General features: G+C 34.1%; 1 protein-coding gene across 7 annotated transcripts in view; it reads right to left on the bottom strand.

Moving 5' to 3' along the window:
- LOC133207119 (sodium channel protein type 2 subunit alpha-like) overlaps nucleotides 1-19,733 on the bottom strand; it is a 73,007-nt gene that overhangs the window by 10,724 nt on the left and 42,550 nt on the right. For all 7 annotated transcript variants that reach the window (XM_061343771.1, XM_061343750.1, XM_061343762.1 and 4 more), the window contains 5 exons: nucleotides 10,188-10,308; nucleotides 9,443-9,597; nucleotides 8,319-8,492; nucleotides 2,550-2,672; nucleotides 412-693 (listed from right to left, as the gene is read on the bottom strand). In XM_061343771.1, the coding sequence (XP_061199755.1) occupies nucleotides 412-693; nucleotides 2,550-2,672; nucleotides 8,319-8,492; nucleotides 9,443-9,597; nucleotides 10,188-10,308 (855 nt within the window). The remainder of the gene's footprint in view (nucleotides 1-411; nucleotides 694-2,549; nucleotides 2,673-8,318; nucleotides 8,493-9,442; nucleotides 9,598-10,187; nucleotides 10,309-19,733) is intronic.

Here is a 19,733-nt window from a genome sequence, read left to right as displayed (position 1 = left end):
TCTCTTTTAAGCTGCTGTCTGCCCTCCTGTCTTACAAGGTAACAGAGCTCATAAAGGAGGGCAGAGACCTTTTTAATAATTATAGGGACTTCTGAGCGTTGCTCACCATGGCAAGACACATGAAATACATTCCTGAAGTTTATATTGTGCAGCACTAAAAATATTCTTGTACCTTTTACATTTATTATTTTCACATTATTATCATCGTGATGAGACTCTGTTCCCTAGCCTTGAAATGGAAAGTTACTTTATGATCTTTAATACAAAAAATATAGGTAACAATGCAGTAGAATTATGTAAGCTGTACATCATTGCTATGAAGAAATTATTCCACTCCTTAACAGTCTTAAATTGCCCATTTTTTTGGTACACTTCTTTAAAAAGAGCAAAAAGAAATATAAATTTACTTACTACTTGAAGAAGAGCAAGATATCCAGCTCCTACATTATCAAAGTTTACTTTCACATTTTTCCATCGGGCACTTTGATTGTTTTTAATGAGTTCCTCACACTGAGTATAATTGTTGACATCACTGACATCAAACATCTCACCAGTTGTGGTGTTGACACAGTGATAGAATTTGCCAGCAAACAGATTTACTCCCATGATGCTGAAGATGAGCCAGAATATAAGACAAACCAGCAATACATTCATGATAGATGGAATTGCTCCTACAAGGGCATTTACAACCACCTAGTGTACAAATTAGACAAAATAGCCACTTAGTTTGTGAGCAGAAAAATAAAAATACTTTAAAAATGTTTAAACATTATTAATATGGAATGGACAGTTAAAATTCTATGTTAAAATTTATGGGGAAAAGTTATTTAAGATTTAATAAAAACACTAATGAGATTGCAAGAAGCAAGAAAAAATAATATGCAAACCAATACAATGCAAAAGTCTGAAAAAAATCAAAAAGCAAATGAAAACCTGTTAGTAGCAAGATGGATTCTTAGAATTTGTGTGCTCTAGAGAAAAAGAGAGAAATAAATGTTAAATTCCAACAATACAAATCAAAATCTATGAATAGAAAATAAACCAGAAAAAGATCAAAGAATGATGATGTGGAAGACTCAATAAAAATGTCTACATGTAAAACTATTATTATGAATTACTTTATTCTCAGAAACTCTATGTATATATTGGCACCAGTGTATTTTAGCCTGTACATACAATATAACATAATTAAGCATATCTAATTTACTTTTTATTAACAGCATCTGCTGTAAGTCTTGGGTTTAAATTGCCTGGCTCACTGTAGTTGCTCTTACACTTATTTTTTTTAATTGGTAGCATTTAATACAGTTGAGCTGATCTATAAGGGCAAGGGCGGTAAAAGCTAGATGAAATCCCTTTTGTGATTGAACTAAAAGAAAGCTGTAGATAATCACATGATAATTCCCTACTAAATCATTAGAGGCTGCAGTATTTTTTTGTGTATTGTTTTGAAAACAACAGTATTTTTCAGTATAGTAATTTGACTGGAAGTAGTCTAATATCCATAGAGGTTTTGCCCGTTTGTTAGATAGAGACTTATGTGTTTGCAATGCAAATCACCCCCTACACTGGCTACTGTGGCCACATCTAGAATGTCTCAGCCTCAACCCAGACAGGAACCATACTATTTCTTTGGAAACTTAAGACCCATGACCAACCTGTAAATTTGTATTGCAGCATCTGGGTGTTTCGAGGTGAAAGATTAAAAAGAAATTTCTTAGTAACATTACCATATTAAAATTTTATGCATCAGTTTTTCGAGGAAATAGCATAGTCTGCATTTTCAGCAGACAGCTTGCAATAATTTGGGGGGTTGTGGGTTTTTTTTTTGTCAGATTGGCAGAATATGAGGATAATAATTTCCTCAACAGGAAGAATTTAAACTGTGTAGAAGGAGAGGTAAGATGGCAGCAGATACATTCACATGAAGTAAAGGACACTAGCTGAAAAAATTATTTCCCATCTCCCCTTTCTATAGTTCCAACATAACAGTTATCAGAGAACCTTCTCTAGTACTACAGCATTTATTATGGGATTTTTTTTTCCCCCAGGCAGGTAGACAGGGAGCCACGGGAAGGCTGCAGTTTCTGGTGTGTCACTGTTGTCAGTTTCTTCACTTTTTGTTTTGTTTTGCTTTGCTTTATTTTGGTTCGTTTTCCAGCTAATCCTGTTCCACCTAAACTACTGACAAACTGGCAGAGAATAGGAGGTACAGAAACGTGTAACGTAAAGTTCCCAGCTCAACTGGAGGAAAACCTCCAACCCTCTGTTCTAAAATTTCTCGTGTCTTTTTACTTTTCTATAGAGATCTACAAATCAATGGAAGACACAACTATGCAACAGTCAGCAGGCAAATTTAATGAGCTCAAAGTCTCATCTCCGAATGTAAGCTGTACACATCTTGTGTACAAGGACATATTGGGAGGCTTTTTCCATACATTTTTGCATGCATTCCCATTCTGGAGTTGTTTGCAGAAGGCATGAGTGTCAAACTTCTACATTACTTTTTGTATGCATGTATTCATTCAGACTCATTCATTTTATCTCACCCTCATTCCTTCAAATCGTGACAAGGCTCTTAAAGGTCTTAAAGCTCGTAACGTCCGAAGCGATTTAATGGCACCAAGTTCAGAATAGCCCAAAGCATTGGCTATTAAACTAACCAATGAGACCTATAAAAAACACAGAAAAAAATATTATTATGAAATTTGTTCTACACTGTTTAGTTAAAAAAAATGCAGGTTCAATCAACAGAAATATCAACAGTGACACCATTCTTGCTTATAGTGACATTGGAGGACAAATCCCACTATTTTCATACTTTCATACCATGGAAAGTCGACAGGTCATATGAAGGCATGTTTGAGAAAGGAATATATGCTATTAAATTCCTGTTATAGCTAAGTAAAATTTAACAGTCAGATGGAAGCTCACTGTTGGTGAGGAATATAATTTTCAGTAATACTTAAAGACAAAAGAGCCATACTTTCAGTAACTTCATTAAGGTTCAACCTTCCAAGCAATTTAAAATTCTGAACACATTAGGATAGTTTATTAACTACTGAAAATACTATTAATATCTATAATCACTAATAATATGATAAATAATGTAGTGGTTAATTAGCTTTTGTTATTAATTCTAAGTTGCTGAGTTCATAGCAACAATAGCCAGGGTATCTATGAAATATATATTGACAGAACAATTACTTTCTCACTTGCCTGACAACTCTTTTTTTTTTTTTTCTCTCCCTTCTAAATATAGGGAAATATGGGATATATGTTAACAGATGCTGGCATTATAACAATAAATTCTTTGTTATCAACAACAGTAGTGAGCTCCTGTTCATGTTACTGGGATTTCATTACAAGCTAATCTACTTTAGGAAAGAGCAATTCATTTGCTTCTCAAATAGAATGGTATTTTAAACAGTGTTCAAATTTATTTCAATTTAATTTAATTTACTTTGAGCAGTTTTGCAGACAGGAGTATGGAAATACCCCGTGCTTATTTTATTCAGTTCTACCACGAAAAGCATAAATGAACATTTCAGTTCTTGAGAAAATCCTTCAAATATTCATTGCAAAATACCTGAGTCTAGAGGGTTTTTCAAGTAATTAGCTTAACAGAAATAGGCATTCGCTGATAATGGTGGTAAGACTTTGCCCATTAGGTGAAAAATTAGTTTCCTATGTTACTTGTATCCGTAAAGAACAATTATGTGAATCATAGAATCACAGAATAGTTAGGGTTGGAAAGGACCTTAAGATCATCTAGTTCCCAGCCCCCTGACATGGGCAGGGACACCTCACAGTAAACCATCTCACCTAAGGCTTCATCTAGCCTGGCCTTGAACGCTGCCAGGGATGGAGCATTCACAGCTTTGGCAACCCATTCCAGTGCCTCAGGACCCTAACAGGAAAGAATTTCTTCCTTATATCCAATCTAAACTTCCCCTGTTTAAGTTTGAACCTGTTACCCCTTGTCCTATCACTACAGTCCCTAATGAATCAGAAACACAAGCGTTACAAAGTCATGTCTCAAAAGGACAATCTGAGAGCAGATAAAAATCAATTATTCATTACTATGATGCTATGTATATTAGTCTAACAAAAATTGTGTTTTAGTGAATTCATATCACTGTAACTTTCAACTGGATTACATGTAAGGATGTAATTCTTTTTATCAAAGGAAAGGCTTATTGCCATAATGGAAAAGTTTAAAGGAACTTGCTATGATTTACAAGCATATTAAGAAGAAAATCTTATTGACTTTCTGTAGCCTGTAACTTGTCTGTTCACTTACAAGAGATAACATTACTGTTTCGGCCATTACATTAATTACTGTCATTGATATTAATAATTGTCATTAATACAATTTATTTGCCCTGTGATTCTACAATGAGAGAGGATGGGGTTTTTTAATCAATTTTTAATATATTCCAGAGATAACAAGACATTAAATTCTAAATATTATTAATAGAATGTTCATCATGATTCACTCACATCAAGACACCCAGATATTTGGTATAATATCTTTACCTTTGGTGTGAAGACATCACATTTTATGGATTAAAATGCATGCAGATACAGTAATTTAGAAAAATTAAAAGGAGCTCAAATTTTTACATTCATCTCTGAAAACTGGAGTGTCAGATATCCACATTTTTGTGTACAGATCTTCTAATTTTGCAAAATTGTTTTGAAACTTGGCAGTCATAATTAGCCCTGCTCAAGATCTTCAGGGTTGTCATCCAAGCCAGACCATCGATCATACACTCCACATTGACTTTATTTCTATTTCAGCCTAAACTTTTTACTCCATATGAATTCTGTGCTACTTGGTGAGGTAGCTTATATATGTGATTTAATTAGAGCTCCTCAGTTCCAAAACTGCTTATCATACATTTCATGTAGTTTGTTTAGGTATTACACTTAACTAGGAATAAAAACAAACTGTAAGATGTAGGGGGAAAATAATAAACAAACCACAACGAAACACAACCCCCCACCTCCCAAAAAAAAACAATCTAACAAAAAAACAAAAACCACAAACCCCTAAAGATTTTTCTTTCTACTGAGAAGTTAATGCTTTTTCTTGGTTTTTAAAAGATAGACACTGTATTATTGGTTTTCCAGGTAAGCGTTTTTGACATGCTCAGAGGCAGGATTGTGGATCCAGTATAGCCTTTCTTATGCCTTATGTAGCCTTTCTTATGTTATGGTCCTATGCTAAATAATACAGTTTTTCAATATGTACTTGGTGAATAACTTATGATATTTTACTGGCAAGTATTCAAAATTAATTTTGTTTAGATGCATGATTGCAAGCTATGATTCTGTTCCCTAACTCACAGAACAAAAGCACTAGGTTTCATACATGTATCATCTGAATATGGCTTTTAATTTCATTAATTTTTGGATTATCCAATGTTATCATAATATACAATGTTAGGATACACATAAAGACATATAAGACTATCTAGGAAGACAAAGTGACGTCTTTCTGTATCTGGTCCCTCAACACATCAATGTGCTCATCTTATTTCTTCTTATTTTGATTATGAAGTTTTCAAGGCAGTAGTTGCCCCTTACTCTGTGCATACAGCATTTAACATATTAGTATAATGTGGCCCTGGTCTTTTCCAGAATGTTGCTGCTGAGTTATTTATTCTGAAAAACTAATAAAAAGGTCAAGACCATGGTTGAATTAAATTAACTGTTTTAACAAAAAGTATGAAATGTTTTTAGCTATATGAAGGAATATTATATAAGCCATCAACATGACCAATTTTCATGTACTATATAATAAGCCAAATCGGAGGGTTTTCTTGCTACATTTAAATGTTCAAAACTTGTACCCACTGGAATTTTCTCAGGCATGAGCAATTTCAGGAATGTCAAAGTTTTCCTTCCACTTACACATTCATTACTACCCCACAGTATTTGACAAACATGTTTTGTTTCAAATATTATTTCCATTTCATTCAAATACAATTTATTAACATAATAATTTAGAAATAAAGTGTCTATACCAAAATATAGGACTAGCTTATAAAGTTTAAAAATACACAGCATAAACTATATCCACTTAACACTAAGATTATGTATCCTATCAGAAAACTACACAAACAAATTTAATAACTGACAAACTCATTGGGTCTTCCTAGATTCTTTATCTCCTTCCCTGGTGTCCCATCTCCTAGCTTTGTATGTGGCAAAGACAACTTAGGCTCATTACGGCTGTACATCAAAACCTAGACATAATAAACTTATGATAGATGGCTTCTAGAAAAAGGAGTAAGAGCAAAAACCAAGGCACAAGATATTGCTGTCTCAAGCCTTTACTGGATATCTCTGCCAGAATTAGTGTCCCCTAAAAAAGTATGTCCGTCCCTGCCTGTCAGCTGCTTGACCAAAATTCAGTCTCTTCACTTAAACCACTAAACTAATTTACCAGATTGTGATTTTGGGTAGATAAGGCACTCCGTGCAAATATCTGCTCCTTGCTGCAGATACTGTTGGTTCTAGCATAGGAGTGGAGCAGAGAGATGGCATGATAAGGTCAAAAACTGAGGTAGCTAGATGTACCAAGAGTCATCTGTCATGGCCGTAAACCGACAGAGCTGAAAATTGCCATTCCTTTGTGTAATTATTAAAACTAATTTGGTCAAAATCACAGAGAGCGACTATGGCTATTTCTCACAGTGAGGGAGTTAGGTATAGAAGATATTAAAGGTCAAAGCCATGAAGGACTATCAGTGTTTACTCTTGGATAATTTTAGAGGATGGAATTAATTTGATTAACTTGAGTCACTTCTAATGAAGAAGGGCTCACTGGTGTTCTCACTGGGAGAATGCCACTGAATCATACCTGTTTAAACTGCCTGTTAAAGCAGTGTAGATTCTCTGCTTTTCTCTAGAAAGATAACTTGAGTTAATATATTTCTTTTTAACTGCTGCCTGTTGGTGTTGAGGGAAATGCTGCATTAGCCTTAGGCACATTTTTTACCACTTTCTGGAACACTGAATATAATGCTTCAAAAGTAGAAGGGTCCAATCTCATTTAGTCATGATTTTATTTATAAAATTAAAAATTATGGGTAAGAAGTTAGCAAAATAAGCTGCTTTACTTACAGTGATGTTTTTAATAATTCTGAGAACCTGCTCAGGTAACAGCATCTCTAAGGCTAAACCATTATTAAGCAGAGTATGTCTTAGAATAATCTGTTTAGCTTTATGTTATGAAAAGAATAATTAAAACATGAGTTGTAGTTTATCTGAAAACAGTCTTAACATCATCTTGGAGAAGAGCATCTCTTCTGCATTAACATCCTCTTAAGGAAACTGTTCCAATGTAGGTCTTCATGACTGAGATAAACAGTATAACAAAACTAACTTGGGCAGTTTAAAAATCTGAGGTCTTCCATTTTGAGTTATGGGCCAATCTAAATAGGTGTTTTTCTCTCTGGGAGTCAAAAATCTGATACATTTATATATTTTTAACAAATGAGTATGGAACCAGGATTTATGCAAACTTCCCAATTAATACAGTAGCTTGAGCAGAAATAACTAAAAAGACACAATTGCCCTGAAATGCCATCTCTCAGTTCCACACTGTGGACATGTATAGCCAATTAACTGGGTCACATGTGTGAAGGCAAGAGACCAAAATATTCTGGGAGTAAAACCAGCTTTGATCCCTAAGCAAGGCCTTAGCACAGAAGTGTATCACAGCTGGGAAGGCAGCCAAGAAGCCTTGTATTCTCTTCTGTCATAAACCCTGCCAAGTCACAGCCGTTTTAACTATTGCAGATTGGCAGCCCCTTAAAGCTAATTAATTTTTAGACCAGATAGCCACTGTGTTTCTGTTTTACTGAAAATGATAACAGAATAGTTTCGTGGGACAAAGTACTGAGAAATCAGATGAAATCTGGACCAAATGTATTGTTTCACTTGCAAAGTTGCAGTGTTTGTAAGAGGAGACTTTCACAGTGTAGTGACTTATTTGCTAAGGAATAAGGTAGAATGACCAGAGTTCATTAAAATAGCATGTTTCAAAATTAGGTTTTGTCCTCATAAAATCTCAAGTTTGATACACCGTGGGTACGAAATTATTAACCATGAGGAATGAACAAGCTGATGGCCAGCCATCCTTTCCCTTCTGGCATGTAAATCTTCTTTGAATAATACATCCAGATCACTGAAGGCTATTACTAAGGCAGTAAGACTGCTTATAAGACTGCTTGGTCGTAAAGAGTTTTACAACATAAAGGACTTAACTACAGTAAATTTTACAATATTAAAGTCTGTGTACTTACATCAACAATCAGGAAGTCCAGCCAGCACCAGGCATTAGTAAAATATATTTGAAAACCATATGCTACCCATTTTAAAAGCATTTCTAAAATGAAAATATAAGTAAAAACTTTGTCAGCATATTCCAGCATGGTCTTGATAGTTTTGCGCTGTTCAATGTATATATCTTCAAAAGCCTATGAAAAAAATATATTCAGGGATTACTAATGTTTCACAGAATACACATGATAAAAATAAGCAATTTTTTCCCCTTGTTCTTCTTCATATTTCCCATCTTTAACCACGCTACAAATTGGAGCAATTTGCCCTGTCTGAAGTTGGATATATATATGTATATATACTATTTTACTAATGAATGAAGAAATAAACTCAAAGCACAAACTTTCGTCCAATGTGGTATTAAGAAACCTTCACATACACACACACAAACCCCCCCCCCCCTTCTTATACAAAATCTGTTCCAGATATGTACATTCCATTCTAGAAGGCAATTAGGTAGATTACATTTCTATCCTCCATCAATCAAACTTATGTCTAGCAGACAAACTAAAGAGGAATATATTTGCTAGAATGTACACTTTGGTACTGTAGCGAATGTTAAGTAAAGCTGGAGGGGTGGGTAATGTAAATCTTGTTGGAAAGAGGTTGTTAGGTTTAATTTGTCACACTCTTCCCTATCTTCTGTCTCCAAAAAAGAACAGAATGAAGTAATTATTTCTTTCTTTCTTTGTATGGTCTTTCATAAGCAGAATCCAAGAAATAGCTGAGCCTAAGAACTTAAAATATAGCTATATATTCAGTTTACAATGACCCTTTGTGCTCAAATCTCTTGATGAACATTATGAAAATTTGCAGGCAATTTAAATCTTGAGTAGCTATGCTGGCTTAAATGAAACTTTGCCAGCTTTACAATGGTAAATCAAAAGGATCATTAAAAAAGTGCATGTGAAAGTTGTCAAATTTTTCAAGTTTGGGCCAAGTTTCATTCCATCCTGAAATGATGGAATGCAGGTAGTTTTATTCAGCTCCAAGTAAAACAAGTCTTTCTGAAGCAAATCTGAATTTTGCTGTTGCTTCTAAGGAGATATCTAAATATTTCAGCATCTGCAATCTTTTTTCTACTTACTAGTGCACCACTGCTGAGGAGAATCATGAAGACAATGAAAGTCTCAAACCAGTTGTGCTCAACTATGCTGTAGCAGGTTTTTCTAAGATTCCACCAAATTTTTCCTTTGCCATCCTCTATACTTACTTGACAACATGGAAATTTCTTCACACAACCTACATTAGATTAAGAGACATTAAGATCCAAAAGCAAATTGTTTCAAAGTCAATATTTACTGTGGTATCAACATTGTTAGAAACATTAACAAATTTTATAATGATTTTCTAAATTAAACACTGGAATCTTCTTTATAGGATGCTGAATATTGGAATTTAGATAAGTAATTTGAAGAGAAACCAGACAATAGTGAACATACAGTATGAGTAAACAATCAAAATAAACCCACTGATACTTTTGACTGTTGGCATGTAAACTGTTCCATTTGTTGATGGACTATCACAAAGATGAATTTGTTCCAAATTTCAGGGGCCCTTCCAAAACAGTGTAAAGTGTTTTAAAAGTAGAAAAGTTAATAAAGTTTCTTAGCTACAAGATGTACACAGTGGCCAGGCAGATAATGTTACTCAAAGCCTAGGGAAACTGTGTTTTGATTTTCATCTGATTTCCACCATTCTAGGTTGAGTATTTTCTTTTGATTGTTGAGGTCATGAAGGTCTACCACATTTGATAGTCCCAAGAATTTAAATATGCCTACTAATAATGCCATTTTACTAATTCATCTCTTAAAGCACAGTTATTCTACAACCTTCTGTAAAACAGGCTTCCGGTTCAAGAGCTTCTTCACTTTCAATTTCTGCTTGCTCGCCCTCTCCAGGAGGAGCAATATCAACTGTGCTGCCTTCTGATGAACTGGATGCATTTAGTTTCTGCAAATAAAGTTCCACAGAACAATTTTTTCTCATTAGATACATATTCTGTAAAAAATTATATTGAATCAAATCATGCCAGTCTGACTTTTGAAGAACACTAAATTTACACCATAAGTAAAATCATAGTAATGTCATGTGCATTGTAACTGCTTCCCAGTTTATCTTCTCATAGGGAACAATTAAATATAACTTGTCTACTAACCTGGTCCACGTGTAAGACTTCTGAAGTATTCTCGGTAGTATTAAAACTGGAGAGCTTGCATGTACCACACTCTCGAGTTATTTCATTTTACTGGGTTACACTGAAAATGTGTCTTAATTTTCCCAGTGAAATGAACTAATAGAAAGCTCCACATATATCTTCGTGTCCTCTACAGATGGTGTTTTCATAAACATACACCATATCTGGATTAAAAATTTGTAAATTTAATGGCATTTAATGGCAAATTTCTGCACAATTTAATTTTTGCAGAAAGCATAAATTACCAGAACCTAAATACCATCTTTGCATTCCAGTCTTCTGTGCATACTGAGAGATCTCTGAGGTCCTTTATTCAGGTCCTTTCCATCCTGAATTTTTCTGTCATTCTACTGCTTTTGTGTTCAGTGAAATACTACATTCCTTACTACGGTAAAAGCTTAGTTAGAAAAAGCAAGTGAAATTTGGTAACTTTTTACCAAGTACATTGAAATTTGGATCAGGTCAAGCTGCTTATCAGACGTGCAAGACTGCCCATAATTTTGTCCTATAAGAAAGCATATTTTGAAAGGACAAACTTGCCAAAGATGCATACAACTAATTCAATAATCAGACATAGAGTTGTAATTTATATTCAGTTGTCAATACTGTGTGTCCTTAATCACTTCCATCCAAACTACATTGTCTTTTACTGTGAAATAAGTCTTGTAATCAGAAAGCAACATTAAAAAAAAAAACACATCAGTGAAATATTTCCAGTTTACACCATGTAGCAGTAATACACAGGAATTTTGAGAGGGATGGAGAAGGCAGCTCTAACTAAAAAGTTCAAATCATACAGGCACTGATGTAACAAAAGGGCATTTGGTCACAGACTAGAGTTATAGTTTCAGCTAAGCAGACCTGGTCATGCCCTTTTACATGTATGAAGACCTTTCAATAAAAGTTTTTTGAGGGAATGCTTATTACAAGTTACTTTTCACATTTAGTTTTCAAAATAGTGACCTTTTTAGAATATATATAAAGAAATACTGCTCAGATGATTTGAATGATTTTGCAACAAATAAGAAAGAATTACCCTTTATAGAGGCATTTCCGTGTATTCTCTTCTTCAGAGACACTGCTGCAAATTAAAACTACTTATTTAACTCTTCAGTCCCTTCAGGAAAATGCATTAGGAAGGAAGGGCTTTTTCTCTGCCAGAAATTTGGTAAATAGCACATATATCTTCATGTAGTTTGGTAAGCAATTCTTTCCTCATATTCAGCTCTTATATGACATGAATGAAGTTTAAAAAAACATTAATGTTGGGTGATGGATAATTCCAGGGTTAAGTTTCAAGAAGCGGCCCTTCACACACATGTGCAAATGCAGTCATTACAGGGTCATTCACACTCAGGATGTATGGCTGCTACTGCATTGTGACCAAAACCAAAGGACTTGTTGCATAATAACCGAAAAGATTTCTGACAAGCACACAGGTATGAGTTTGAAAGACATTCTTTCTCTTCCTAAATATTGTGATCCATCACACATGGAAAATCGTGCTGACAAATGTGAAAAGATTTGGATAAATACATTGAGATTTGGATGTTGGTCAATTTTTGCTTAGTAAACTTGTAAAAAAAAAATCATTTTTTCTTTTTCATTCTGATCTTCCTCTGTAATTTCCGAAACTTATGTAAGTAAAGTAATTACAGCCATATTGCCTCTGAATGGCATCATTTTATTACTGGTCATGGAGATCAATAAGTCTGAAATAAAATATCATGTACTTCCTATTGTGAGAGTATTTAAACTTTGCTTTCTGTATTACATTTACAGACCAAAATACACATTAATGTACACTGTATTAAGCATTATTAGCACACCACCTTATTATACACACATAAGGCTCTCTTTTATAAAGGAAATAAGATTTGTGAATTAACTTTACTGTTGTATATCACTGTAATACAAAGAAATGCAAGTCTTAAACTTGTCACTGAAATTATAGGCAGTTTCTTCATTAAATAAAAACCAAATATTGTGAAAATAAGAATCTGTCCCATTCAATTTAGGAAAATTAAAACTAATTCATGGCCTGATCCATCATCATTAAATCAATTACTGACTTAATAGTAGCAGGATAGAGGCTCATAGTAGGCATCAATTATTAATCCATATAAATGCCAATTACAGAACTAAAAGGCACTCAGTTTTTTAACTGCATCTTCCCATGCAGTTGCAGGTAGTCCTGTCAGCATAGTTACTAAAAAACAAGTGATAGAAGTGCAGTTTATAATCACTGCAAACAAAACCTGCTATAATTCTCATCACTTTTTTTTCACATAAATCGTTCTATTCATTTTTTCCACATAATTTTAAACAACCATATTATAAAAAAGAAACTCATTAAGTTAATAAAACTCCTCTTTGTTTCAAGACCCAATATTAGAAAATAATTATTACATTTTAAATAAGGCGACTTTAATGCTGTTTTTTTTTTTCTAGCAATAAAACCAATAAAGCTAATTGGAAACTCAATATACACCATGGATTAACACAGTCTTCTTTTCACCTCATAAATGTGATCATCAGCCCCTTGAACATGCCATGCCCTATAAATACTTATTTGCAGCTTCAGTGATATTAAATTTTCCTCTACAAGGATACAATTGAAAGCAATTGCTTATGATGCAGCATTCTCAAGGCCTGAATCAGCAAAACAACATGCTTGACTACAGCAGAAGCCTGAGCAGTACTGTGGAAATCACACACAAAAATAAAACAGAAAATAAGACTACCTCAGTGGGATTTTTTGTTAGGGTTTTTTTCTTTTTTCTGACAATAGTATCGTGTATAAATATTATTGCATAGGATATTAAAAAAAAGAAAAAACAACAAAAAAAAAACAAAAACAAACAAACAAAAGCTTCATCACCAACCCAAATACTTGGTTAATATATGTATAATCAGCCTCCATTCTGTCCTTTCAGAGCAGTGCATCTCTTTTAGCTTCGATCATTAAAACAAGCTTTGATCAACAGCATGTTAATGTGCCCATTTACAGGAAAATGCATTCACCTAAGGCCTGGTCTTGCTCTCATTTGATTTTATTCTAGATTTCAATAAGAGCAAGAGCAGGATACTAAAATTTTAAGCTTTACAAACGGCTTCATGATTCAAGTGACAATAAAATAAAGGGATTCAGCCATTACAAATTGCCTTTAGTAATTCAGCCATGTGGTTTTATTCTTTGAGTCTTCTAAGCTGCACTGTAATTGAGTGACAAAATATAAAATAATGGGGATCAATGATTCCAAAGTGATTCTAAACTGACTTTCAATCTCAGATGTTATAATATTTGACTTCTATATAATATTAAGGAAGCCACTTTAAAAATCTATTTCCTTAGAGTTTTATTTAATGTTCAAAGCATGTCTTGGTTTAAAATCTAATCAGTAAAATCTGAGAATTTTCAGAATAAACATCAATATTAATTTCTTTTAGCATCTCTGGAAAATTTGTATTACAGTATAGTATAAGTAGATCATACTAGACTATAATCAATAGTACAAAATTAACTATTTCATTACCCTTTTGAAGCCACTGAGACTCTGCCTGAAGGAAACAGCTTTGCATTTTGCTGTAGGACTGAAATCTCAATCCCAACAAAATTTTGACACCCAGTTTTACTAGGATAGCTTGGCCTCCTTAGTTTCATGCAATATTTGGTGTCCCTGTTCCTGAAAGCTCTGCCAGCTACTCATCACGGAAATTATACTTGCCTATAATTAAAAAATAAAAAACAAAACCCAAAATCCCCAAAACCTAGGGTTAATATACATGGAATTTTACAAAAAATTATGCTGGCTACTCCATAGTCTTTCTAATCTACACCAAGTGAAGTCCTCCAACTCAGACTGCTATCATGGAACACCAGTGTTTATGAAGGAGTTTAAAATTTAAGAAAAGACCATTTGTAAAATGCTTTGTTTTGAGAGATTTTTAAGGGGGTTATTTGTTAAGTATAATTTTAGCAATTATGAAACTGTTTACTCTGCTTACAGTTCATAAAACTCAAGATATGCACTGCCCAAATGAATATAAAATGTAGTTTGTAGCATCTTTAAGATCTGCATTACAGTGCATCGTAGATTTAAAAGTATAACAGCATAATGTGAATGAAAGTAGCTACTGCAATAGTTTAAATATTACTCATGAAGGAGCTGAAGTTGTGGCAGTAATCATTATAAAAATCACTTAACACATTTCCTTACATATTTACATTTATAAGGGCTGAATCAAAAAGGGCTGTTTTTTTTTTAAAAAAACTATGCATGCTCCCTTTTTCTTTTTCCTCTTTAACATGTAACATTCCAGTACTGTTATGATCCATACTTCAAAACCTGTAGACCATGCAGTTATTGCTAAAGGCTGTATTAAAATATTCAGAAAAATCATTAGCAGGTTAAAAAATATATGTTGGGGTTGCCAGTCCCACCTGACCATGCTGTGATGTGAGTCTCATAACTCAGCAGAGAGCAGCTGTGCATGTTTGTACTGTCTTGCAATGAATAGGGAAGGTACATAGCTGAATAGCATGCAGGCCAGTCAAAATCCATTATAAAGTGATTATATATATATATACATATATATGTATAACTTGCTTAGGTAACCTGTGTGAAAGTGGTGACACGTTGCTCTACCTGGTTAAAAAGCACCAGAGCTGCATTCTTGATTGCTCCAGCTTGGTTTTACCCCTGTGAGAAGTAAGAATGGTAGGTAGTGAAGTTCAAGACACAGGATCTCTAGTTTTCCTCTTTTTGGAATCTCTAATTAAAACATGGCTTTAACACAATTAAAACAGAATTATTAAATATTTTATAATCAGTTGGCAAAATGGGAAATACATACCACCTGAAATGTTCAACAAATTTTTTCTACAGAACTTGTTTATTTTAGAGAAATAAATGCAGAAGCTAGACCTAATAAACCACACTCTGAAATGGTGATTCCTAAATAAAAATAGAATTAATTCAATTAATAAAGACATGGTTAGCGGATTTGGAAAGTATTCCAGTATTTATATAGTACTTAATGTATATTAATAAAATTTTAAGGTTTTTTTTTTCGTTTAATGTTCTAGTCTTCATTTACACGATTATGCGGTTATCTCTTTTATTTGAAAAAATTGTACATGCAGTAAGAAAAATACACTGAAGATGTATGTCTTCCCATTTCTCCTTCATCCCCTAATAATAGTGATAAGATTTCTAGGTCTGAATGAAAAGTAACCTCCATAATTTCTGTTTAAATGGAATGTCATGAAGTACAATATTGTATAAGTTTAGATTTAGTATGCTATCCATATACTTCCAAGTCTGCAATCTTGCTCTAATTCTCCAAAGAGGATTGGATTGGTGCCTGGATGGAGGCCCATCAGTGTGTCCAGAGATGTGATCTCATTCATTAAGTATCCACAGCTAGTCCATAACTTAAAGAATCTGTGGCTTCTGAAGGCACCATTACAGAATTGGTCAGTTATAGAAAATAGAAATTTAGATTGCTGGATATTTTAAAAGAAATGTGATAAAAAAAATCACCCAACAAACTGATTAAATCACTGCAGGGCATGGTTTGGCTAAGAAATTTATTGAAGCCCAATGACAATGCTTAACTTTGGGGAATGTAGTATGTTCCTGTCTTCACCTAGTCACAAAATCACTAGTGATGCCAATCTGAAAACTGAACTTATTCCTTGTTTTGAAAATTCAGTGGATTAGGTGATGAAGGATATTTTTAATTTTATTAAAAGCACCAGTTGCAATTTCAGAAGTTAATTGAGCAGTCTGACTTCTCCAGTCTGAATTTGTACTTACTGTATATATACTGTAGATAGAAAGGGTTTTGAAATTCTGAATGATAGAGGCCTGTAGGTGTATGTATTTCTTTAGCTGTGAAATAAGCTTTCCATAACTGGTGAATATCTTTGAAATAACTTTTCCCCATTGAAATACAAACCACATTCATAAAATTGTGATTCAGATAGAATGAGAAGTTGTTTAAGTGATACAGAAATACAAGTAGAGGAGTTTTATGTTTGGTAAGATTAACAGAATCTATTGATTTCACTGACTAGCAGGCATACTTTATAATAGAAACAGCAGCCCCAATGCTAAATTTAAAACCATCAAATTATCCTCTGTAGTTCCGTTAATTTTCTTACTATCTTCACAGTTAATTATCTTGAGTATCTTATTTTCAGAGCAGAAATCAGTTATTTCCGATTGTTATTTCACTGGGTATCACCTCTATTTTCTGTAGCAGATATTAAAAAAAAATCCTCCTTCAAAGTATCAATTAAATGTTTGCTTCTTTCAGGTACTTTCTGCCAACTATTATTATAAAGCAGTGGGTAACTTAGAAATCTAATAAATGTTATTGTTCTGTTTCATCCAAATGGAGACTTCCCAGAATTTCTAGTGATACATATGAGAAAGATCATCTTTTGGTCTGAAACATGCAATCAGGCTCCAGAATAAATTCTGGAGCAGATCTGGCAAGTTACTAACTAGCAAATTAACTAGAAAATGTTTAGATGAAGGAAGACAGGGAGTGAGAAAAATTACAATTTGTTCCTCACTCGCCTGTTCTATAACCTTACTGTTGGAACATTCCTCATTGAGGAATATGCCCTCCAGGCATATTCCTCATGGGCACAGCCTCTGCCTCAGCTCTAGCATGACCTGTTATTGCTGACAGTTTAAATAATCACTCTGCTCTTAGCATTAGTGACAGTCAGACACCAAAAAATGGGCCATTTTACAGTTCCTGTGCAGATCTAGTTTCCAACAACTCTGTTAAATAAAAAGTTGTTAAAGAGGATACCTCCTCAGGGTATTGTGCTAAATACTGCCACAGTTAAGCCAGGGAAATATTTGCCTCATCTCTTACCCTTTCTTTTGAAGACTAGGCCTTCTCCTAGGAGAAATGCTGTCTCAGTGGTACCCCTTGAGAGGGAAAATAAAGTAAATGATGGTGTGCTGTTCTAGAGAGGTAATGTAAACACTGCACCAATATACTCCTCAAAAGACAATCAAGAGGCAGCAAAAGATTCAACATTACTCTTGACTTGGTAGGAGAAGATGGGGAAGCTTCGCAAATTCCCATCATACACTGGAACATTTGTTCTTATATTATCAAAGTGGATTTTTATACACACACTTAAAAAAAAGGAGCATACAATCCCTCTCCTAAAAATAATCCAGAAGGAATGGATTAAGGAAACAAGAACAGAAATTGCAACTAATATAGAATTAACAATTTTCAGGGTACTGGTAATAAATTCCTGTCTTATTACATGCCATTCACAACATTCACACTTGAACTGTACGAATACCTGCCAAACAATTAAATGCTAAACAGCTGTGTGTGAGTAGCACTTTTAGGAAGCACTATTGCTCCTGCTTCACAATGGTAGTGATTATTACAGTCTACAGAAACCTTGAGGCTCCACATAAGTCCTAAGTTTATCCTATATCCATTGAAAATTTCTGTACAAGTTCTTAAGATAAACACCATCCATCATTTACTGGCAGATTTCCTGCAGTCACCTGGAATTTTCACTTTCAAATTCCATATAGAGACTTGAATATGTCCTGAAGACATACAGACACAGCTAAAATTTGTAAAACAAGGCAAAATCCCTTTTGATTCCTTATGGTCCTGAAACTTCAGGATAGCCTTAGAAGAAAAAAGAATGTCTGAACTGAGCAAAGATGGGAATGAACAGAGAAATTCACTTGTGAAGTCACCTTGAAACTGGAACTTCTCAGCACAGCAAGGGCTTTTACTGCATTTTCTTTGGATGTATTTACATCATATATCCACTTGAAAAGCAGAGTTTCTACCTTTGCATTGCATTTTGTTTTGTCTTCAGCTGTTCTGATAGAATAGATAGCAACACGCCACAAACTGAATCATTCAATCTCTCTTAAAGAAGAAATAAGCAGATAACACCTACGGGATGATGTTATTTAATTTGCACCACTCCAGTGACATGCCTGATAGAACAGACCCACAAGCACTGCAGCAGTGAAACTGGTAAAGACTGCCAGGGGAAGAGGAGCCAGGTGTGGATGGGAACTTCCCAAGCCAGCTCTGCTGCTGAGGCTGACATGCCACGTAACTGCACATTTAGCATCTGCACAGTTTATAAGCATACCAACTTCCTAATGCATATTACAAACACTTCTTCAAGTAACATATTCAGGAAGTCTTTAGGCATGTAACTTCATAAGATGGAGTTAACTTGGAAGGCACTCATCACTGTATTTATCAAAAATACCCAGAAGGAAAGCAGAAAAAAGTTAGTAAAATGTCATTTTAACAAACATCAGAGTACACGAAAATACTTGGAAGTCTTTGCTAAGTCTTTTGCTGATGGAAAAGACAACTTTTATTAGAACAGCTTATGTGAAAAATACTTAATTTTCAGACCCAAAGTCATTCTGAAAACTTTTTCTATACTAGTTGATCACATAAATTATATCACTTTACACTTCCTGTGTCTCTTATATTCTTAAATTGTCATGGAAAAGCACTACTGCTATACTGTCTTATATAACTGCATTAAAAATATTTGCCTCATAACTGAGCAATTCAGTCTGATGTTTGATAGAATATATTGCTCTTAATCTTACAATTGTTATGCAGAATAACCTTCTTTGCAGCTACAAGTAAACACACACTTTAGATGTTTCTTTATGTTTGTTAGCAAAAAAATCCCACAACAAACCCAAACATACTATAATTAACTGGATTACGGCTATCTATTAATGTTATGTGATGTAGCTTGCTATTGCTGAGGAATACAGCATTATTCTGGGTAGCATGGTTTAGTGAGAGGTGCCCCTGCCCATGTCAGGGGGGTTGGAACTAGATGATCTTAAGGTCCTTTCCAACCCTAACTATTCTATGATTCTATGATTTGCAAATATGGCAGCCCTACAGCTATGATTGAGTCATGAACGCAGGGCTTCTTAATAGAAGAGCTTTCTTTATGGTATACAAATCCTTTTGTATTAATGAGTTAATCACATAACATCATAGCTTCTCATCTAATTGAAAACATTTACCAATGGTCCTTATCCCTTAACGTCGCAGTTCATGCATTTCTAATGGCATTGAATATAATTATATTCTGCTATACGCATTTATTAGCTAAATGCTACATTAG

This window comes from Neopsephotus bourkii, unplaced genomic scaffold (genome assembly GCF_033783945.1).
Source record: "Neopsephotus bourkii isolate Nb327-2 ecotype Australia unplaced genomic scaffold, CSIRO-AGI_Nbou_v1 NB_196, whole genome shotgun sequence".
Classification (NCBI taxonomy): Eukaryota; Metazoa; Chordata; class Aves; order Psittaciformes; family Psittacidae; genus Neopsephotus; species Neopsephotus bourkii.
Note: the sequence above shows the minus strand (reverse complement) of the source record. Positions and strands in the feature narration are given on the sequence as shown.